This window comes from Colletotrichum fructicola (assembly GCF_000319635.2).
Source record: "Colletotrichum fructicola Nara gc5 chromosome Unknown KSG_Nara_v1_contig10, whole genome shotgun sequence".
Lineage (NCBI taxonomy): Eukaryota > Fungi > Ascomycota > Sordariomycetes > Glomerellales > Glomerellaceae > Colletotrichum > Colletotrichum fructicola.
Genome location: NW_027094060.1, coordinates 1957405 through 1971589, shown reverse-complemented (window position 1 = coordinate 1971589; position 14185 = coordinate 1957405). Strand labels below are relative to the sequence as shown.

The 14185-nt window shown below is 55.5% G+C and overlaps 6 protein-coding genes across 6 annotated transcripts; 2 read left to right on the top strand and 4 right to left on the bottom strand.

The window, feature by feature from the left end:
• Positions 1–770: 770 nt before the first annotated feature.
• On the top strand, positions 771–1125 carry CGGC5_v016040 (uncharacterized protein; the record flags this gene model as incomplete). The annotated part of the gene is made up of 3 exons (XM_032027317.1): positions 771–825; positions 873–932; positions 977–1125. The coding sequence occupies 3 exons, from the start codon at positions 771–773 to the stop codon at positions 1123–1125; spliced, it is 264 nt and encodes an 87-aa protein (XP_031876318.1).
• Positions 1126–3608: 2483 nt separating this feature from the next.
• CGGC5_v016039 (uncharacterized protein) lies at positions 3609–4537 on the bottom strand (the record flags this gene model as incomplete). Its single annotated transcript, XM_066153423.1, has 5 exons — positions 3609–3702; positions 3754–4142; positions 4190–4243; positions 4300–4319; positions 4369–4537. 5 exons carry the CDS (start codon positions 4535–4537, stop codon positions 3609–3611), a joined length of 726 nt encoding a protein of 241 aa, XP_066007261.1.
• Positions 4538–5232: 695 nt separating this feature from the next.
• Positions 5233–6446, top strand: CGGC5_v016038 (uncharacterized protein; the record flags this gene model as incomplete). Its single annotated transcript, XM_066153422.1, has 2 exons — positions 5233–5723; positions 5771–6446. The coding sequence occupies 2 exons, from the start codon at positions 5233–5235 to the stop codon at positions 6444–6446; spliced, it is 1167 nt and encodes a 388-aa protein (XP_066007262.1).
• A 105-nt stretch (positions 6447–6551) lies between these two features.
• CGGC5_v016037 (uncharacterized protein) lies at positions 6552–8158 on the bottom strand (the record flags this gene model as incomplete). Its single annotated transcript, XM_066153421.1, has 5 exons — positions 6552–6950; positions 7002–7187; positions 7250–7727; positions 7781–7818; positions 8135–8158. 5 exons carry the CDS (start codon positions 8156–8158, stop codon positions 6552–6554), a joined length of 1125 nt encoding a protein of 374 aa, XP_066007266.1.
• A 675-nt stretch (positions 8159–8833) lies between these two features.
• SMG6-1 (Telomerase-binding protein EST1A) lies at positions 8834–11005 on the bottom strand (the record flags this gene model as incomplete). The annotated part of the gene is made up of 2 exons (XM_066153420.1): positions 8834–9995; positions 10041–11005. The coding sequence occupies 2 exons, from the start codon at positions 11003–11005 to the stop codon at positions 8834–8836; spliced, it is 2127 nt and encodes a 708-aa protein (XP_066007267.1).
• Positions 11006–12219: 1214 nt separating this feature from the next.
• AZF1-0 (Asparagine-rich zinc finger protein AZF1) lies at positions 12220–13395 on the bottom strand (the record flags this gene model as incomplete). Its single annotated transcript, XM_032027313.1, has 4 exons — positions 12220–12480; positions 12528–12701; positions 12746–12799; positions 12847–13395. The coding sequence occupies 4 exons, from the start codon at positions 13393–13395 to the stop codon at positions 12220–12222; spliced, it is 1038 nt and encodes a 345-aa protein (XP_031876326.1).
• Positions 13396–14185: the final 790 nt, after the last annotated feature.

Genomic DNA, 14185 nt, shown 5'->3' with positions numbered 1-14185 from the left:
GGCCCCAGAACTAAGTTTGACTTGCTGCTTGTCGGCTCTGAGTAGTGTGGGACAATTTCAACCCGCGTCGACCCAATGGCCATGCCAGCCGTCCGCGGTAGTCGAAACAGGCTTCGTTGTTGCCGGTGGGTCCAGCCATCAGACGACTGGCCGCTACGCGACCGCGCTAACCTTATCGGCCGTGCAGGCATCGACCGTCCGACGGTCGCCATCTCGCTTGCCACGCGCTGCAGCCCTTCGACCGGGGCACGGCGCACGGCTTCTCAGATCCTTGGTCCCGCGGCGTCCGACCGCGCAGGGGGCTCGGTGGTGCGTACCTGCCACCAAGACCGCTGTACAGCGAGGGTCGATGCAGGAGAACGCCTGCGCCCGCCACCCCGAAGCAGGCGCATTCGCCGATGCACACGCCCCGACCCTCGCGCCATCTGCGTCCAACGCACAGCGCCAGCGCAGGTGGGACGCGTCCCAAAACGGGCTCTCGCTGCACCCCACCACGAAGACGCCAGGACCAGGCTCCGGCCGCGGACTGCTCCGGCTGCCGGAACACCGGGGCGGGGCCGGTGAGCTCCGCCGTGCCAGGGTGGCCCCAGGACGTCATTCACCGCGAAATGTGGGTCACCACGCCGAGAGCACAGGCCAATCCGCCGTGGACCCGCGACGTGCTGCGGGCATTGCATCTTCGTCCTGCGCGCCATCCGTATAAGTAAAGTGCGATTCGTTCGGAATGAGCATGCTGCGGCACGGCAGTCACACATTTCTGCGCTTTTACCATGTCTGCTTCCTCCTACAACAGCCAGGTGGGTACTTGGCAGGAGCGTCTCGAAGGTAAGAGAGACGCCTTTCATTCATGGCGCAGTCTGAACAGTCTCTAGATGCCTGCCGAAAGGCCAACATCCGCCCGCCCGTCTTCCAGATCGTCTCTGACCGGCGAGGTATGTCTCCACAAGGTCGTCGCGAGTGGTTCTGACTCTCGCAGGGGGGCGCACGGCCTGGTCCAGCCGGGTGACCGTCCACGGGCGCACGCTATCCGCGCGATTCTGGTATGACGGGAAGAATTTGTACAACGCGAAGGAGGACGCCGCCGAGGTGGCGCTGAATTACCTCACGGGGTCGAGCTCAAGTTAGTCGGGAAGCTAGTTATACGAGTACCCGGATTGGGGGCCGGAGATGGATGGGATTAGTGCCTATCCACCTCAACCGTATGCAGAGCGGTAGCACATGCCAAAGAAAGCTGTTCTAACAAATTCACTACATACAATACTTTGTGTATCCCCGGTGAAATGCATTCAGCGCCACCAGTCTCTGCTCCCCTCGGCGATTCCCTCGCCATTGCCAACAACTTTCTTCAGTCGATGACGATGGGTGCGTCTCTGCTTCCGTGCCGAGGTCGCTTGCTATCATGACTAGCATCCTCAGGGTCCGGTAGCTGTCTCTTCGCAGGACGTCCTTCACCCGGGATGGCGCAAGGCGAGGGCTGCGAGACGCCCCACTGATAGTTGGCAGCTTTGACGGTCGGGATGAACCCCGGCGGCAGCAACCAATTCTGGTCGAATATGGCGGGCAGGACGTCCTTCAACGGCGGCAGCTGGTTGTGATTGGATATATGTCTCGAGTAAGCAGCTTCGTCGCATTGCAGAGGGGGGTTGCTTTCTCATGACTTGGCCGGTACGCTGACGCTCCGGATACCGGCGTTAAAATCGGTGGGAGCCGGAACCGCATCGCGTCTTTCCGCCTTCCACCTTCGTGCTTCTTCTGGACTACCTCTTCATGTTCCTGCATCTGCAGATAGACCCACCGACGACCAAACTCCACCTCTGCAAGAAGACTACTGATGAGTGGACGATAGTCAACGCGAGGGTTCCATTCATGCATGCTGGAGCGAATTACATCCAGGTCTTCGCACGGAAACAAATCTATCTGACGCGCAGAGGTATTAAACCCCTGATTCTGCGCCTTGTGTTGGCGTAACAGGTTCTTCATGGCCTCAAATGCTTTCCCGTGAGCGTTCACAATGTCTATTTGTGTGTGTGTGTGTGTGTGTGTGTTATTTTAACGCCGTGGCTGGCCTCCCGAGGGGCATTCGGCGTGTAGGGCTACCAAAGATATCCTACAAGTCAAGCCTATTGGCACAATATTTCACGCCTTTTGCCCGTGACCACTATACGATGGGCCTCCAGGCTGGCTTCACCTAACGCGTAATAGAGCGTTTACCCAGACCTAGCCGAAGGTTTCCCACGATATACCCTAGCGATAGTTCACCATACCAGTCCCCCGTGTTGCGAGCTCCTCCTGTCAGTGGCCACAGTTCACCAGCAACTTAAACGGCTTCCTTGTATAGCTCCTCCTTCAGAAAATAAGTATAACGCTTCGGAGCACTCTTCGTGGTCGTAGTGTCTCGTTGGTATTAGGCGGCTGTCCGTTTGACCGGCAAGAGGGGTTACAGCTTATTCCTCTCCATCCTATCCGCCAGGCTCTACGACGGATAGAGACACAGCTATAATACCTGCCGAGAATATGCTGACGGGCATCGATGTTGAAGTGCAGCTCTCGCCAGACCGTTCAGAGGAACCGTTTCGTGTGACTGAAGGACCCATCGGCAACATCGATGATGCAGGCGTCTGGCTTGGGATATTTTTGGCGCATTGCCCCTTACTCTTTCCCTCTTTAAACGCAATTCTGTTTTCATTCGATTTCCAGAAAAGTTGTGTGAGATAGTTTTCGATTCTAAAGTTGTCAGCAGATGAACGACGCGCAAGGACAGAGGAAATAATTTCTCACTTTTTTCGATCGCGGGAACGTTGGAGGCGCGGATATTTCGGTCCAGTGAGATGATCTGGCCAGAAACAACTGCCGTAATGCTGCCAAAACTTACCCGCCATCATTCTGGTCGAGATTCCATGCGGTCAACTCCTGGCCATTTCGCCCATCAGGAGTTTCGAATGATTTTGAGAACGAATCGACATGGTGCCGGAAGGCCTGTGCTCTGGAAGCTCTCATGTCAGGATATCCAAGCACTCCTTCTAAATGTCTGGTTCCAGGTATCTCGTGCTCTTCCGGTCTATTCGGACGAAATGCCTGTCCGATATCTTTGAAAAGCTCATGCCCCACCATTCCTTGAGAACATTATTTTGCGTGTGATCCAAAATAGCGAACGATGCTTTCGTTCTGTTTACAACTATTAGACATTTTGTGCTACTACAGACATAAAACCACTCTCTTGTATATGATATCTTCACTGAATCAACCGATCTCCAGCCCATCTTCTTCTCTGACTCCCCCAGTCCACGCCATATGCGAACTCAGTCACACCCACAACACATCCTGAGCCCTGTCGCCTATGTGACTCGTGCTCTGTGTTCTACCGGTCTCGAGTGAATATAGTTCTACACTGTCGATGTGCTGCCTCTGCCGGATGAGAATCGGATCCTGGCTTGAGTGCTTCTTGGAAAGCCCCCTGACAGCTGGTCTTGAACCAGGACGCGATTGGGCCCGGCTTGTTTCGTTGCTTGGACTCACCGTGGGCAAGCAAGCACCGATTATATTCAAGTTGACCTCCAGGAACCTTCGGGTAGTCAGCTCGTCTTCCTTGGATGACGGCACCAGGCGACTCACGACCATGTGATACCGGTGGCAACATTGCGTGTGAGATCATGATGAGGATTCGCGATTTGCACCAACACATAGCTTCGAATGACTGTAGATCTAAGGAACTCTTTAGCATCTTGGAAGACGTCAGAATCTAGAGGAACGTACATGAGGCCGAGAAACACAAATGCCAGGGGCAGCATCCTCCGGCGAAGGTTTTGGGCAATCGAGATGCCCGAGTGACTTGGGAATACCAAAACGTAAGTTGAAAATGCAAAAATCCAAATGCCCTTGAAGATGTCGAATGCAATAGCTGCAAGGAAGACTGGTTCCATCGGATGGCAAAACGCCTGAGAAGCAGTCTCCGAGATAACACAACCGGCTAGAGGTGCTGCGACTCCAAGAGCGTTGACGATGATGGCGACAGCCACCACCACAATCGTGAAATGTGTCAGGATAGGCCGCACTACTTGATTCCCGATCCGGCGCAGCAGCAGCAGAACGTATATCGAGGAGAGTGACTTGGACATTACGAACATCACCGTGGCAGCTACGAACTAGAAGACGTTAGTTATGAGATGTTTGATGTTGTCACAAGACGTACCTCACTCTCTGCCCACACTGGTATGGCCAACACCTGCATCACGATGGCGAAGATCTTCTGTCGTCAGCAGAAATTTCCTAGCGAGTGTTTCGATCCAGAGACGCGCTCACCAGCGACAGCCCTATGACCGCTTTGAGAGATGTCAGTCCGGCCTGCTTCAACCTCCCAATGTTACTCACCATTGTCCCAGCTCAGTGCCTTCCTTTTGTGCTGCTCGTACAGGCTGCGGCCGAACACACAAACACTCAGAGTGCAACCGGTGATGAATATGTATAGTAGCTTCCATCGATGGTTGTCGATGATTGCGACGATGTTGAGGTCGTTCGGGCTGCTTGTGGCGTTACTCATCTTCGCGTGATGGCCGTTGTGTCATGTCCTTCTGGTCATGTCTCTGCCGGATCAATGGAGAGTTATATAACAGCTCGGTGGAGCCCCATGCGAAGTAGGTGCGGCGATCCAATGCCGCTGATACCGCTGCTATTGACCGAACAGGGGCGACCTGAAGCATCGCTCTGAATAGGGAAGGATGCGACATGGAACTAGCGGAAGCCTCACAAGTCATGAACCTTGCCTTGATTCGGGATCGGGGTGCGATATACTTGGACATCCGTCGACAGGTCTCCGGCGAATTCATGTTTGGCCGTTCAGGGGTTCTGAGACCTACGGCAGCAACGCCGGACGTCTTGAGAATGACATCCGAGTCTTGTCAGGATAGCACGTCTTTCATTGAAGACACATGCCGGGGTCTACATGAGCATCTTCAGTATGGGACCGCGACTTCTTCTGCCAATGTCTCTGTCTACTAACTCAAAGTCCCCCGTGCTCATGTCTGTAGCTCCAATCGCCGTGATGCTTTGACTTTGCGTTGAGATGTCTCATCCATCCGTTACTTTATTACTTTTGATCACTCGATAAGGCAGTCCCAACCCCTCAAAAACCAGAGGCGTACATCCTCGCCAATACCACGGGAAGCTGACTAGAGAGACCGCGCGAGTGCGCCCTCAAGAGATCGGTCTCGATCGATGTGAGATCACTGCGGCAAAATGGTGTCCTACATGCAACAGGGGGGCCTCCTCGTTCCTTGGACGGTCGTAGGCTTCGTCCTCATTTGTGCTGCCCTGTGGGCGCTCGATCTGTTTCCCATTCTTTTCTCCTCTTGGGTCAGCTATGACCTTCCGACAGAGATTGTCAGGTTGAAGCCAGGGCTGCTCGGCCATGTGGAGCAGGTTCAGGAGTTCTCAATGGACATCGTCGGCCTGTCTCTGGAAAGCCTCGCGACGATACTGTTAGACGGCTCCTCCAAACCCAGCGATCGCGGCTACATAAACAAAGCTTCTTGCTTGGGAACGATTGCGGGCGTGTGGTGCATCAAAGGCCCCGAGATCGTGATCGGAATCGCTTTAACTCTCTCCGATCCGTGGTATGCAATCCTTGCCGTACCACTCACATTGATCATCTGGAACACGTGGACATGGGCCTTTCGCGAACTCTGCCGTGAGTATGTGGGAGCGACGAGGGACAGACAGCAAGCTTTGTGAGTGTCTCGGTGACTACGAAAGATCCAGAACCTGACAATAACAGCAAAGGAAACGACGGAAAAAAAAAATTCTTGTCACATGTCTGGTACCTCCGAGTGAGCGCCCAATTCATCCTGCGACGGCATGCATGCAAGTTTATCCAGTCGCTCTTGTATGATGTGCTCCTGCACCTCAGCAATCAGTATGAGAACACCGTAGCGACTCGTCTGGGTCATCAGTTGAACTCGATTCACGGAACAATCTTGAAGTACTTGCAAGCCCAGGTGAATGCGAGCAAGATTCGGGAAGCGGCGCCCCCGTCGGATTTTGATATCCTTGCCGATTACTGGGAGCGTGTTACCGCGGGGATCACTCCTGAAGAGCTGTTGGCGTACTCTTCGGGTAGGAAGGGGTCGTCAGAAACGCGGCCGAGGAAGAGAGCAGCCGGGCCGGCAGATCTGGAGGCAGCGGCAGACGGTGCGGAGACACCGGCGGAACACACCGGGCCGTCTCCAGTGCCGACCTATCTCCAACAACTTTGGAGCGTGATGCCCGTGTTGAACACGGCGGTTCGGATGACACTCGATGCGTTCACCGATATGCCCGCGGGGGAGAGTTGCGTCTCCCGCGTGGCACACCTGTCAGGATACAAGAAATTTGCGGAGGATTCGGCAACGGGAGCTGGGAGCCTCCTGTCGGTCTGTCGTGGCTCATGGGCTCGAGACCTGGCGCGAAGATGAGGTCGAACAGCTGTGTCTCTGGACAATGGAGAATGATGGAGATTCATTTCTGTATTTTTTCTGGCTGGCTGCATACAATGCGGTGGGCAGGTCGACAAACCGCGATCAGAAAGTCGTGGACGACCTCACTTTGCGACCCGTCAAGTCTCGCATGGCTTCCTCTGTCGGTTCGTCCAGGTTGTATAACTTGTAGTACCATTTTTCGGTCGTTGCGTCAAAGCAGTAAGCTTTGAATGTCTCCGGAGCATGGAGGCCAAGGTACACCATCCATTGCCTATGCTCTCCCAGGACGGCCGGGCTACTGACTTCGTCTGCACGCAGAACGGTCCGAACGGATTGTGACATGGGTATCTGTCCCCGGGAGTCTAAATCGTTGAATAAATCCATCAGACGTGAGGAGACGGCCTGGTCCGTTGAGGACAGGAAGTCGTGTTTCTTGATGCGCCCAGCCAGTCCCGATAGATAAACACCATGTCCTTTTTTTGTGTTGCCATTCAAATGTTTCTGATACCCTCGGTTAGCCAGACGATACGCTGCTGCGAGGGAAGCAAATACCCTCATCTTATGTCTGGCATCGGTAACAACATCACAGTGGTCCATGACGCAGCTATAAGCTGATTCCCATGGTGACTCGGCCACATTACCATCGCAGCAGCCGGGTAACAGTGAGTCCCGGGCTTGCTGGCAAAGCCCACGAACACACGGTTCTGCCGCGGTGTGGTCGTGATCCAGATAGTACTGCTAAATATCGTCATCGGCGTCAGTCAGGGAATCGTTCTGCGATGAGCGCTGTGGTGCCCTACCATGGTCAGCAGCGGGCGGGTGAAGCCCAAGGACGCGCCGCTCGAGGCAGCGGCATCGAGGCCTATCGTGCAGGTACCTTTCAACGTCCTGCCCTGTGGCCAATGTGCCACATTCCACCGCTCGGAACACCACGAACAAACAAATTTCCGGGGCCACTGAGGACTCTCCATCGTGTCGGCCTCCTGCGACTCCCAGCCAACACCGCGACCATAGGGCCTTTTGCCGTCACTCAGACCGAAATAATCATCGACCCAGCCCGTTTGGATCTCGTCGCCATCACAGACGGATATCGAGCCGTCAACCTTGGACGCTGCCGCGGTTGAAGGAGGCGCTCTAGGCTGGATGGTTGCCAGATAAGCCCCTACATCGCCTCCGATATCGAACCCGACGTATCGAGGATGCTGCGAGGTACTACGGAGCTCGGCAGGCCGCACGAAGGTGTGCTGCACACTCCACAACGCCATGGTATTGGACGTGCTGCGTTGAGTCAGTGATCGAAGGGGCCCATCATTGATGTCGTGTCCGCTTACTGTGGCCCGACGGTTGCCGGAGCTCCAATCTCAGGATGCTTCGTCGCCGACTCGCGCGACGGTCGACTCAAACACCGCGATCAGAGTCCGTCGATGAGTCTGGCAGCGGTTCGTTTTCATCGCCGCCGTCATCCTCGAAACCGCGTCGTCGAAACCGCGTCGTTGCTTTTTCCTGACACATCACCAGCAGCAGGACCTTCTGCTGCCAAAAACCGCACCTAGCCGGACGCTGCGCGCGTCGTGGACGAAGCTGCGGAGCCTGGGCGATCCCCAGAGGTGGGGCGCCCGTCACAGCCCGCAGCAGATCGAGCCCCGGTCGTCGTCTCCACCGCCGCGCGCGGGCCAGTCGCGTACCCAGAGGTACCCTCTACAGCACATCGTCCTCGCATCTCTGTTGGGACGCAGCAGCTGGGCCGTCCAATTTCTGCTGCGACCCACACCTTCTCGTTGCAGCGGGGAGGCCATGCAGCATCCAAGCGACATGCCCAGCTGTCCCACACCACCCGCGCCAGCAGCCGCGGCCCTTTCGGCCACCCACACGGCCTGCTGGTGCCTGCGTGCATCGGCGAGTGCCTGCCCTGGTTGGCGTCTCTCTCGTCGGACACGCCCCTGCCGTCGTGGTTGGATCTGGCTCCACGGCTCCGCATGGACGCCAACAGCGTTTGTCACCCACCCACGTAGGGACGTCGTGTCTCGAGAGAAAAGCCATTTTCGTCTCATGACAACATGAGAACGCAACGAATGCACCGCAGACGATCCAAGGCGCACGGCCAATCATTGAGCCATGTGGCGGCGACTGGCCTGTGGAGGCCTGGACTCAGGGTCGCGGACGCCCGCCATGGCGATCCTGCGAATTGGGCGGAAGCTTTTGGCCGGCCATCACTGAACGAGCAGGCACCGGAGGCTCCTTGGACTACGAATCTGGATACTTTCTCATGGCTGCGAGACCAGTGTATTATGCCAAAATAGACGCCTAACTCCGCTGGCCCATGCCGCTCTCTGGTGAATCTACAACATGCAGCCACATCCCTCCAACTCAAGCTGACAAAGCACCTACGCATCCGGCATCTCCACATCGGCGCCGTTTCTTGCCCCCCTTCCATCGGGCTGCATCGGTGGATCACTACCTGTGTCCGAAGCTGTCGGCAGGTTGGCAATCTCAATAGCATACCGTGGTGCGACACTGAACTGCCTCAGGTTCTTGTCGTACGTCAGCCACTTCCCTGTGGCTGCTATGCGGTTCCCCAACCAGAGACACCGGTTCTGCCTCTCTTCCATCATGGACGCCACCTCAAAATACTTCTCTTCGTCGTCGATCTTCGCGGCGGTGAACCAGTCGGCGGGGTAGTACTTCTCAACCCAGAGAAGGCCACGCTGGGCGAAGTCGTCGGGTAGCGGGCGTGGGCTTTCTTTCTCGTTTCGGGGAAAGGCCTCGTTCTCGATCTTGTCAAAACGTGTGCAAGTGCCGATCAGGGTGTTGAGCATGAGCGAGATGAGCTTCCAGGGGATCTTGGACTCGATATGAGCCATGGCGGCGGGGAATTTTACAAGATGATGAAGGAACGATAGGGTAACGTGAAGATACGGGGTGACGCTGGGGTCGCCAAAGCGGCGAAAGACGACATCGTGGGTGCGGCAGGCGAAGTCAAGGGCATCAAGAAACTTCTGGGATGGGGCGGCGGTCTCAACGCCCTGCATCGCCGTGTTTGGTTCGTCGGCGCGCGCTCCTGACTTAATTGTTCGCATAATGACGTTAGATTCGCTGCCGTACTCGAGGAGAGAGCAGCCAAGCGCGACGCCGATGTGGTACCCACTCTCCATCCATCGTCGCGTGGTGCGCCCGATGTGGTTGTCCAGACTACCGATAAACTCGTCCACGGAGGGTGCCAGTTGCTCTTGGTTGCGCCCAGAGAACAGGATCGCATGAGCTCGGACAAAGGCGGCATCGATCTCCTGAAGGCGTGTGGGCGATCCGTTGAGGTGAGGCTCGAACAGAGTCATGATGCTCTCGCGGGCCGAAAGAAAGGGGATCGGGACACACAGACTCTTCGAGTAGTAGAAGAGCTGCTGGAGCGCATTAGGCCGCGCAAGGATGGCGAGATGGTGGTACAGTCGTCCCGTCGTGGGTGCCTTGTCGCTTGCTTTCGAATACCAGTGCCTGCTGACGGACGTCCAAACTTCGCGGTCCTTCAGGTCGTCGTCCTCGATGGCCATCCTGCAAGGGTCAGCTTTTGCTCAAGTATCTTGCAGTATAACGTACCGATATCTCCCAAGATCGCCCAAGCACTCGATCCAGGTATCCTCAAACGTCGGCACCGTCTCGTACAGCAACGCCACCATCGAGTAAGCCAGGTAGATGAAGGTGAGCATGTGCTCGAGAGACGCGGGCAGACGGTGCCGCAAAAGCTCGAGGAATGAGTGGATGCCGTGTCGCCACAAGCGCGCCGGCATCGCGTACTTGCTCGCTAGCCGCCTCAGCGCAGGGCTCGCGGACGGGTGCTGCGATGCCAGGAAGAAGTCGTGATGCTCATGCAGCAGCGTTCGGTGGAGCGCGATCAATGCCTGCCACTGCTCGTTGTTCAGCTTCGGGCTCGACTCCGTCGTGGAACCCTGCGCATTGTCGACCTCGATGCATTTGCTCTCGACCATCACAAGACCAGCGTATATACCTTTGCCCTCGGCGACGAGCTGTTCCTGTGATATCAGGCGCGTTTCCAGCTGTTTTATCAAGACCTCTGTCTGGTCGACTTCAGGGTTGCGGGGCTCAAACGATCTAGACGTCGAGGATCTGGGTGACTCTGTATTGCCCTTCGGGCTCAAAGGCTCCTCTTCAGGGGACCATAATGTCTCTCTCTTCTGCGTGGCCTTCCTGTCAGATGTGCTGGCGTTGCCAGTCTGTGTAGGTGCCAGGGCTCCACTTCGTTTCGGCGGGAGTGGCGACTCCTCATTCCCTCTCTTAGCATTTCCCCGGCTGGCTTTGCTCGCAGATTCGCGAGTTTGCTTGCAGAGTTCCTCTGTACATTTGCAGCTTTTCGTTGCGCACTTGGAGGCACCAAGGCTAGTCGTTTGGTCGGGCCCGGGTTTGGTGACACCGGTTTGGGGAGGCGTTTGTGAACTTGATTCATCCGCTGCATTCAAACCATCCAACTTGTCCTTTTTCCCTTCTAATCCAGATACTGGAAGGCCGGATATGGCGGTCATACTAACATGCGACTTCAGAGTCATGCTTGAAGCGCCGATTTGAGTGGTATTCGAATAAATGCCCGCTTGTGAGGTCGTTGTCTGAGCTAAATGAAACATAGCGTTGCTCTTCAGAAAGAGTGTCAGAAACCGGCAAACATCAAAAGTCGTGCCGCGCTTGAAAATGCAAGAGATATCGAGTCAACGCGTGGCGTACAGAATCAAACAGGAAGTCCAGCTCTTTATGTTATGTGACGGGCGAACAACAGACCCAGGCAAGATGGCGAAGCACTTTAGCGGCTGCCTTACGAAATGCAGAGCACCTCTGAAGGTGGTTCGCATACCACGTCGAACACAGTCTTTGGCATCAATATCTTTACAGCGATGTGCACTCTTCTCATCACAAGTATGGAATTGAGTACGGCAACGCTGAAGCTGAAAACAAAACACAAATGCCCAAATGCGAGATTCGCCGGTTCTTGAGACGTTGTGAGCGAGTAGACGATCGGGCGTCCCAGTCAAAGTCCAGCATCTTCCGTCTGGGATGCACATTGACCGAGCGAAAGGCAACCGGCGGGGCGGGTCTGGCAAGGCACACCAGCCCGGCCGCAGCTGCAAACAACACGAATGCACCAGGCCAATACTCTGTTGATGACTGATCTTGGGCTGAGTGCAGGGATGCGGCACCGAGCGATGCAACAAACAACAGAGCAATCCGCAGTATAACAGCTTACATGCAATCTGTGGAGCTCAGAAGCAACAGGGGTAAGCTGTAATCATGGCCCAGTATGCCAGCCCAATAGACACTCAGGATGGTTCCATATGTTTTCGCCCACCGCCTTATTACTCATGTCTGAACAAGTGTGGCATCGGATGCTATGTCCTGCAACACCGCGGTTCGTAAGCAGGTGCGTAGGGTTGATAAGAAGGAAAAACAGGGTCGGCCCCGCGGCAGCTAGGCGACACAACCACTAAGGTCACCACACGCTAGAGCTGAAGCTGGGCGAGCCACGCGTGAACAGATTCACTCTGAGACAGGCTGGACTTTCTCATGGGGCATTTTTTGTTGCATTTCAAATCTAATCTCCAGGGCTTGCGGTGAAAGCCAAACTTATTACGTGAGGCGGATTCTATGATAGCAGTCAAACCCCAAGTAACCCTGTGCTTCGTTGTGGAATTGGGTTGTCTGAGGCAGACCATAATAGACGAGGCTTGGAAAGTCGGCGTTAGCGGGCCAGACGGTAGCCACTTCACATGGCTCAGGTCGCTGTGATCATCGGCCTCGTCGGTGGACGACGTGCTGACCGAGATTTGCGGACTTTGTCGTCTTTGCCGGAGACGTAGGCAACCCTCCGACCCTTCCCATGGCCCTTGATACCCTTATTGCTGTTATTGTAGACATTGGCAAAGTACCAGTACATCTCGTGGTCGTCGTCAGAGAGGCCATTGATATCTGACAAAGATACAACCCAGTCTGTCAGCTCCATCAGCGTGTTCTCGTGGTATTTGTTCTGGTGGTTCTGTCAAATGTTAGAGGCATCCAGAACCCGTGATGAGCGCACCATACCTTCAGATTTCCCCTCAGCGTGAACAGCTTATTACACTCATCCAACTTGCAGATAAATGGCTGCACACCGGTGTGGGTGGCCTCATGACTCTTAAGAATGCATCGTTGGGCGAACTTCTTTCTGCACTGCTCGCATAGAAACGGCTTCTCGCCGGTGTGTCGTCGCATGTGCGTCTGACGGTCAGCGATATGGACATAGTCCGTTTCGGGTCACTCACCTTAAGATTGCCAGGCTGCGAGAAGGTTCGCCCGCACCGCGGCCAATTGCATGCCTGCACTGTTAGCTGGGGCTGGCTGGAAATGAACGGTGGGTACTCACGTATGGCTTCGCACCTGTGTGAGCGCGTTTGTGGGTGTGGAGATGAGCACTCTGGTAGAAGGACTTGCCACAGTCGTCGACATCGCACGCATGTTTTCTTGCCTTCACGGTTTTTGTTGACTTCGCGGCCTCCTCGGCCGAGCACAAGACGGTCTCGGCTGTGGTCGAGTCACCCTGAGACTGACGCAAATCCTGTGGTGGCTCAGGTGTGACAGAAGGCGTCAAATCCGCATTCCGCACGGAGTCGCTCCGCTTCTGAATGGCCTTCATTAGCGTGTCCACGGATGTGGTGAAGTTAACCTCCTTTGCGCTATGTGTAGGCTTATTGTACTTGACATCCTTAGTCTTTGTGGGATTGAGCGTCGAGGCACAGCTTATGTCCATGACCTTCGACAGCACTTCGCTTTCTAACTCGTCCGGGAATGGGTTGTGGCACTGGTCGTGGCATTGGTCGGGCCGCTGCTGGTCGGCAAAGTGCGTGAAATCGTCGTAATCGGCTGGTGTTGGAGCCGGGCAGAGGCTTTGGACAAATCTGCCGTCGTCCGGCATTCTGTAAACGTTGGGTAGAGGCTGGTAGATAGGGTCCATAGGCACAATGTCGTCCAGAGAGGGCGCTGCTCGAGTATCTAACTGCCGCAATGCATCGGGAGAAAGAAGCCTGAGGCCCCTAAACCACGGCGCCTCAACGGCTGGCAGGTAGCTGCCTAGTCCGACATCAAAGGCCGTCGTTGCAATAATCAATCCTGAAAGTAGGGTCGCGTGGGCCTCCCGCTGGCAGCCAACCGCCTCTTAAAGGGGTTTCCAGAGCCATCTCAGGAAGACTTGCTTCTTCCAACAACATACGGTGGTGTTACTGGGTCCCACCAGAGAGAGGTCACCACGGCGAAGACTTGCCCGCTGCACCAGCCCCTGGGCTTCCGCTCTGCACGTGATCTTAAATTTGCGGTGGATGTACTACATGTCGATAACACCCAGTTGCATTGCAGCTCCTGCATGCAGCACTCCAGCCTGGTGAGGCACGCAGTTTTACCACACCAATCACAGGAGCAGTTCCTACGACGCGCTAGACCTGAGAAGATATACGGATACGGTAAGTATGGAGGCACGGGCGAAACGAGTGGTAGAGAGTGTGATGTCTGTGAATCTAGCTAAGTGGGCTGCCTGCCAGGCCAGAGGCTGGAAGAAGGGCCTGGGGGACCCTGGGCCGCACAGGCCACCTGTAACACCTGTGGGCAGGTGCCACCACAGTAAGGATATGAACCCAAGACATGCGGCCATTGCATTACACCCTGAGGCGTGCGCAAAGATAGTCTGCTCCGGCGGTGACCAACCTCAGTCT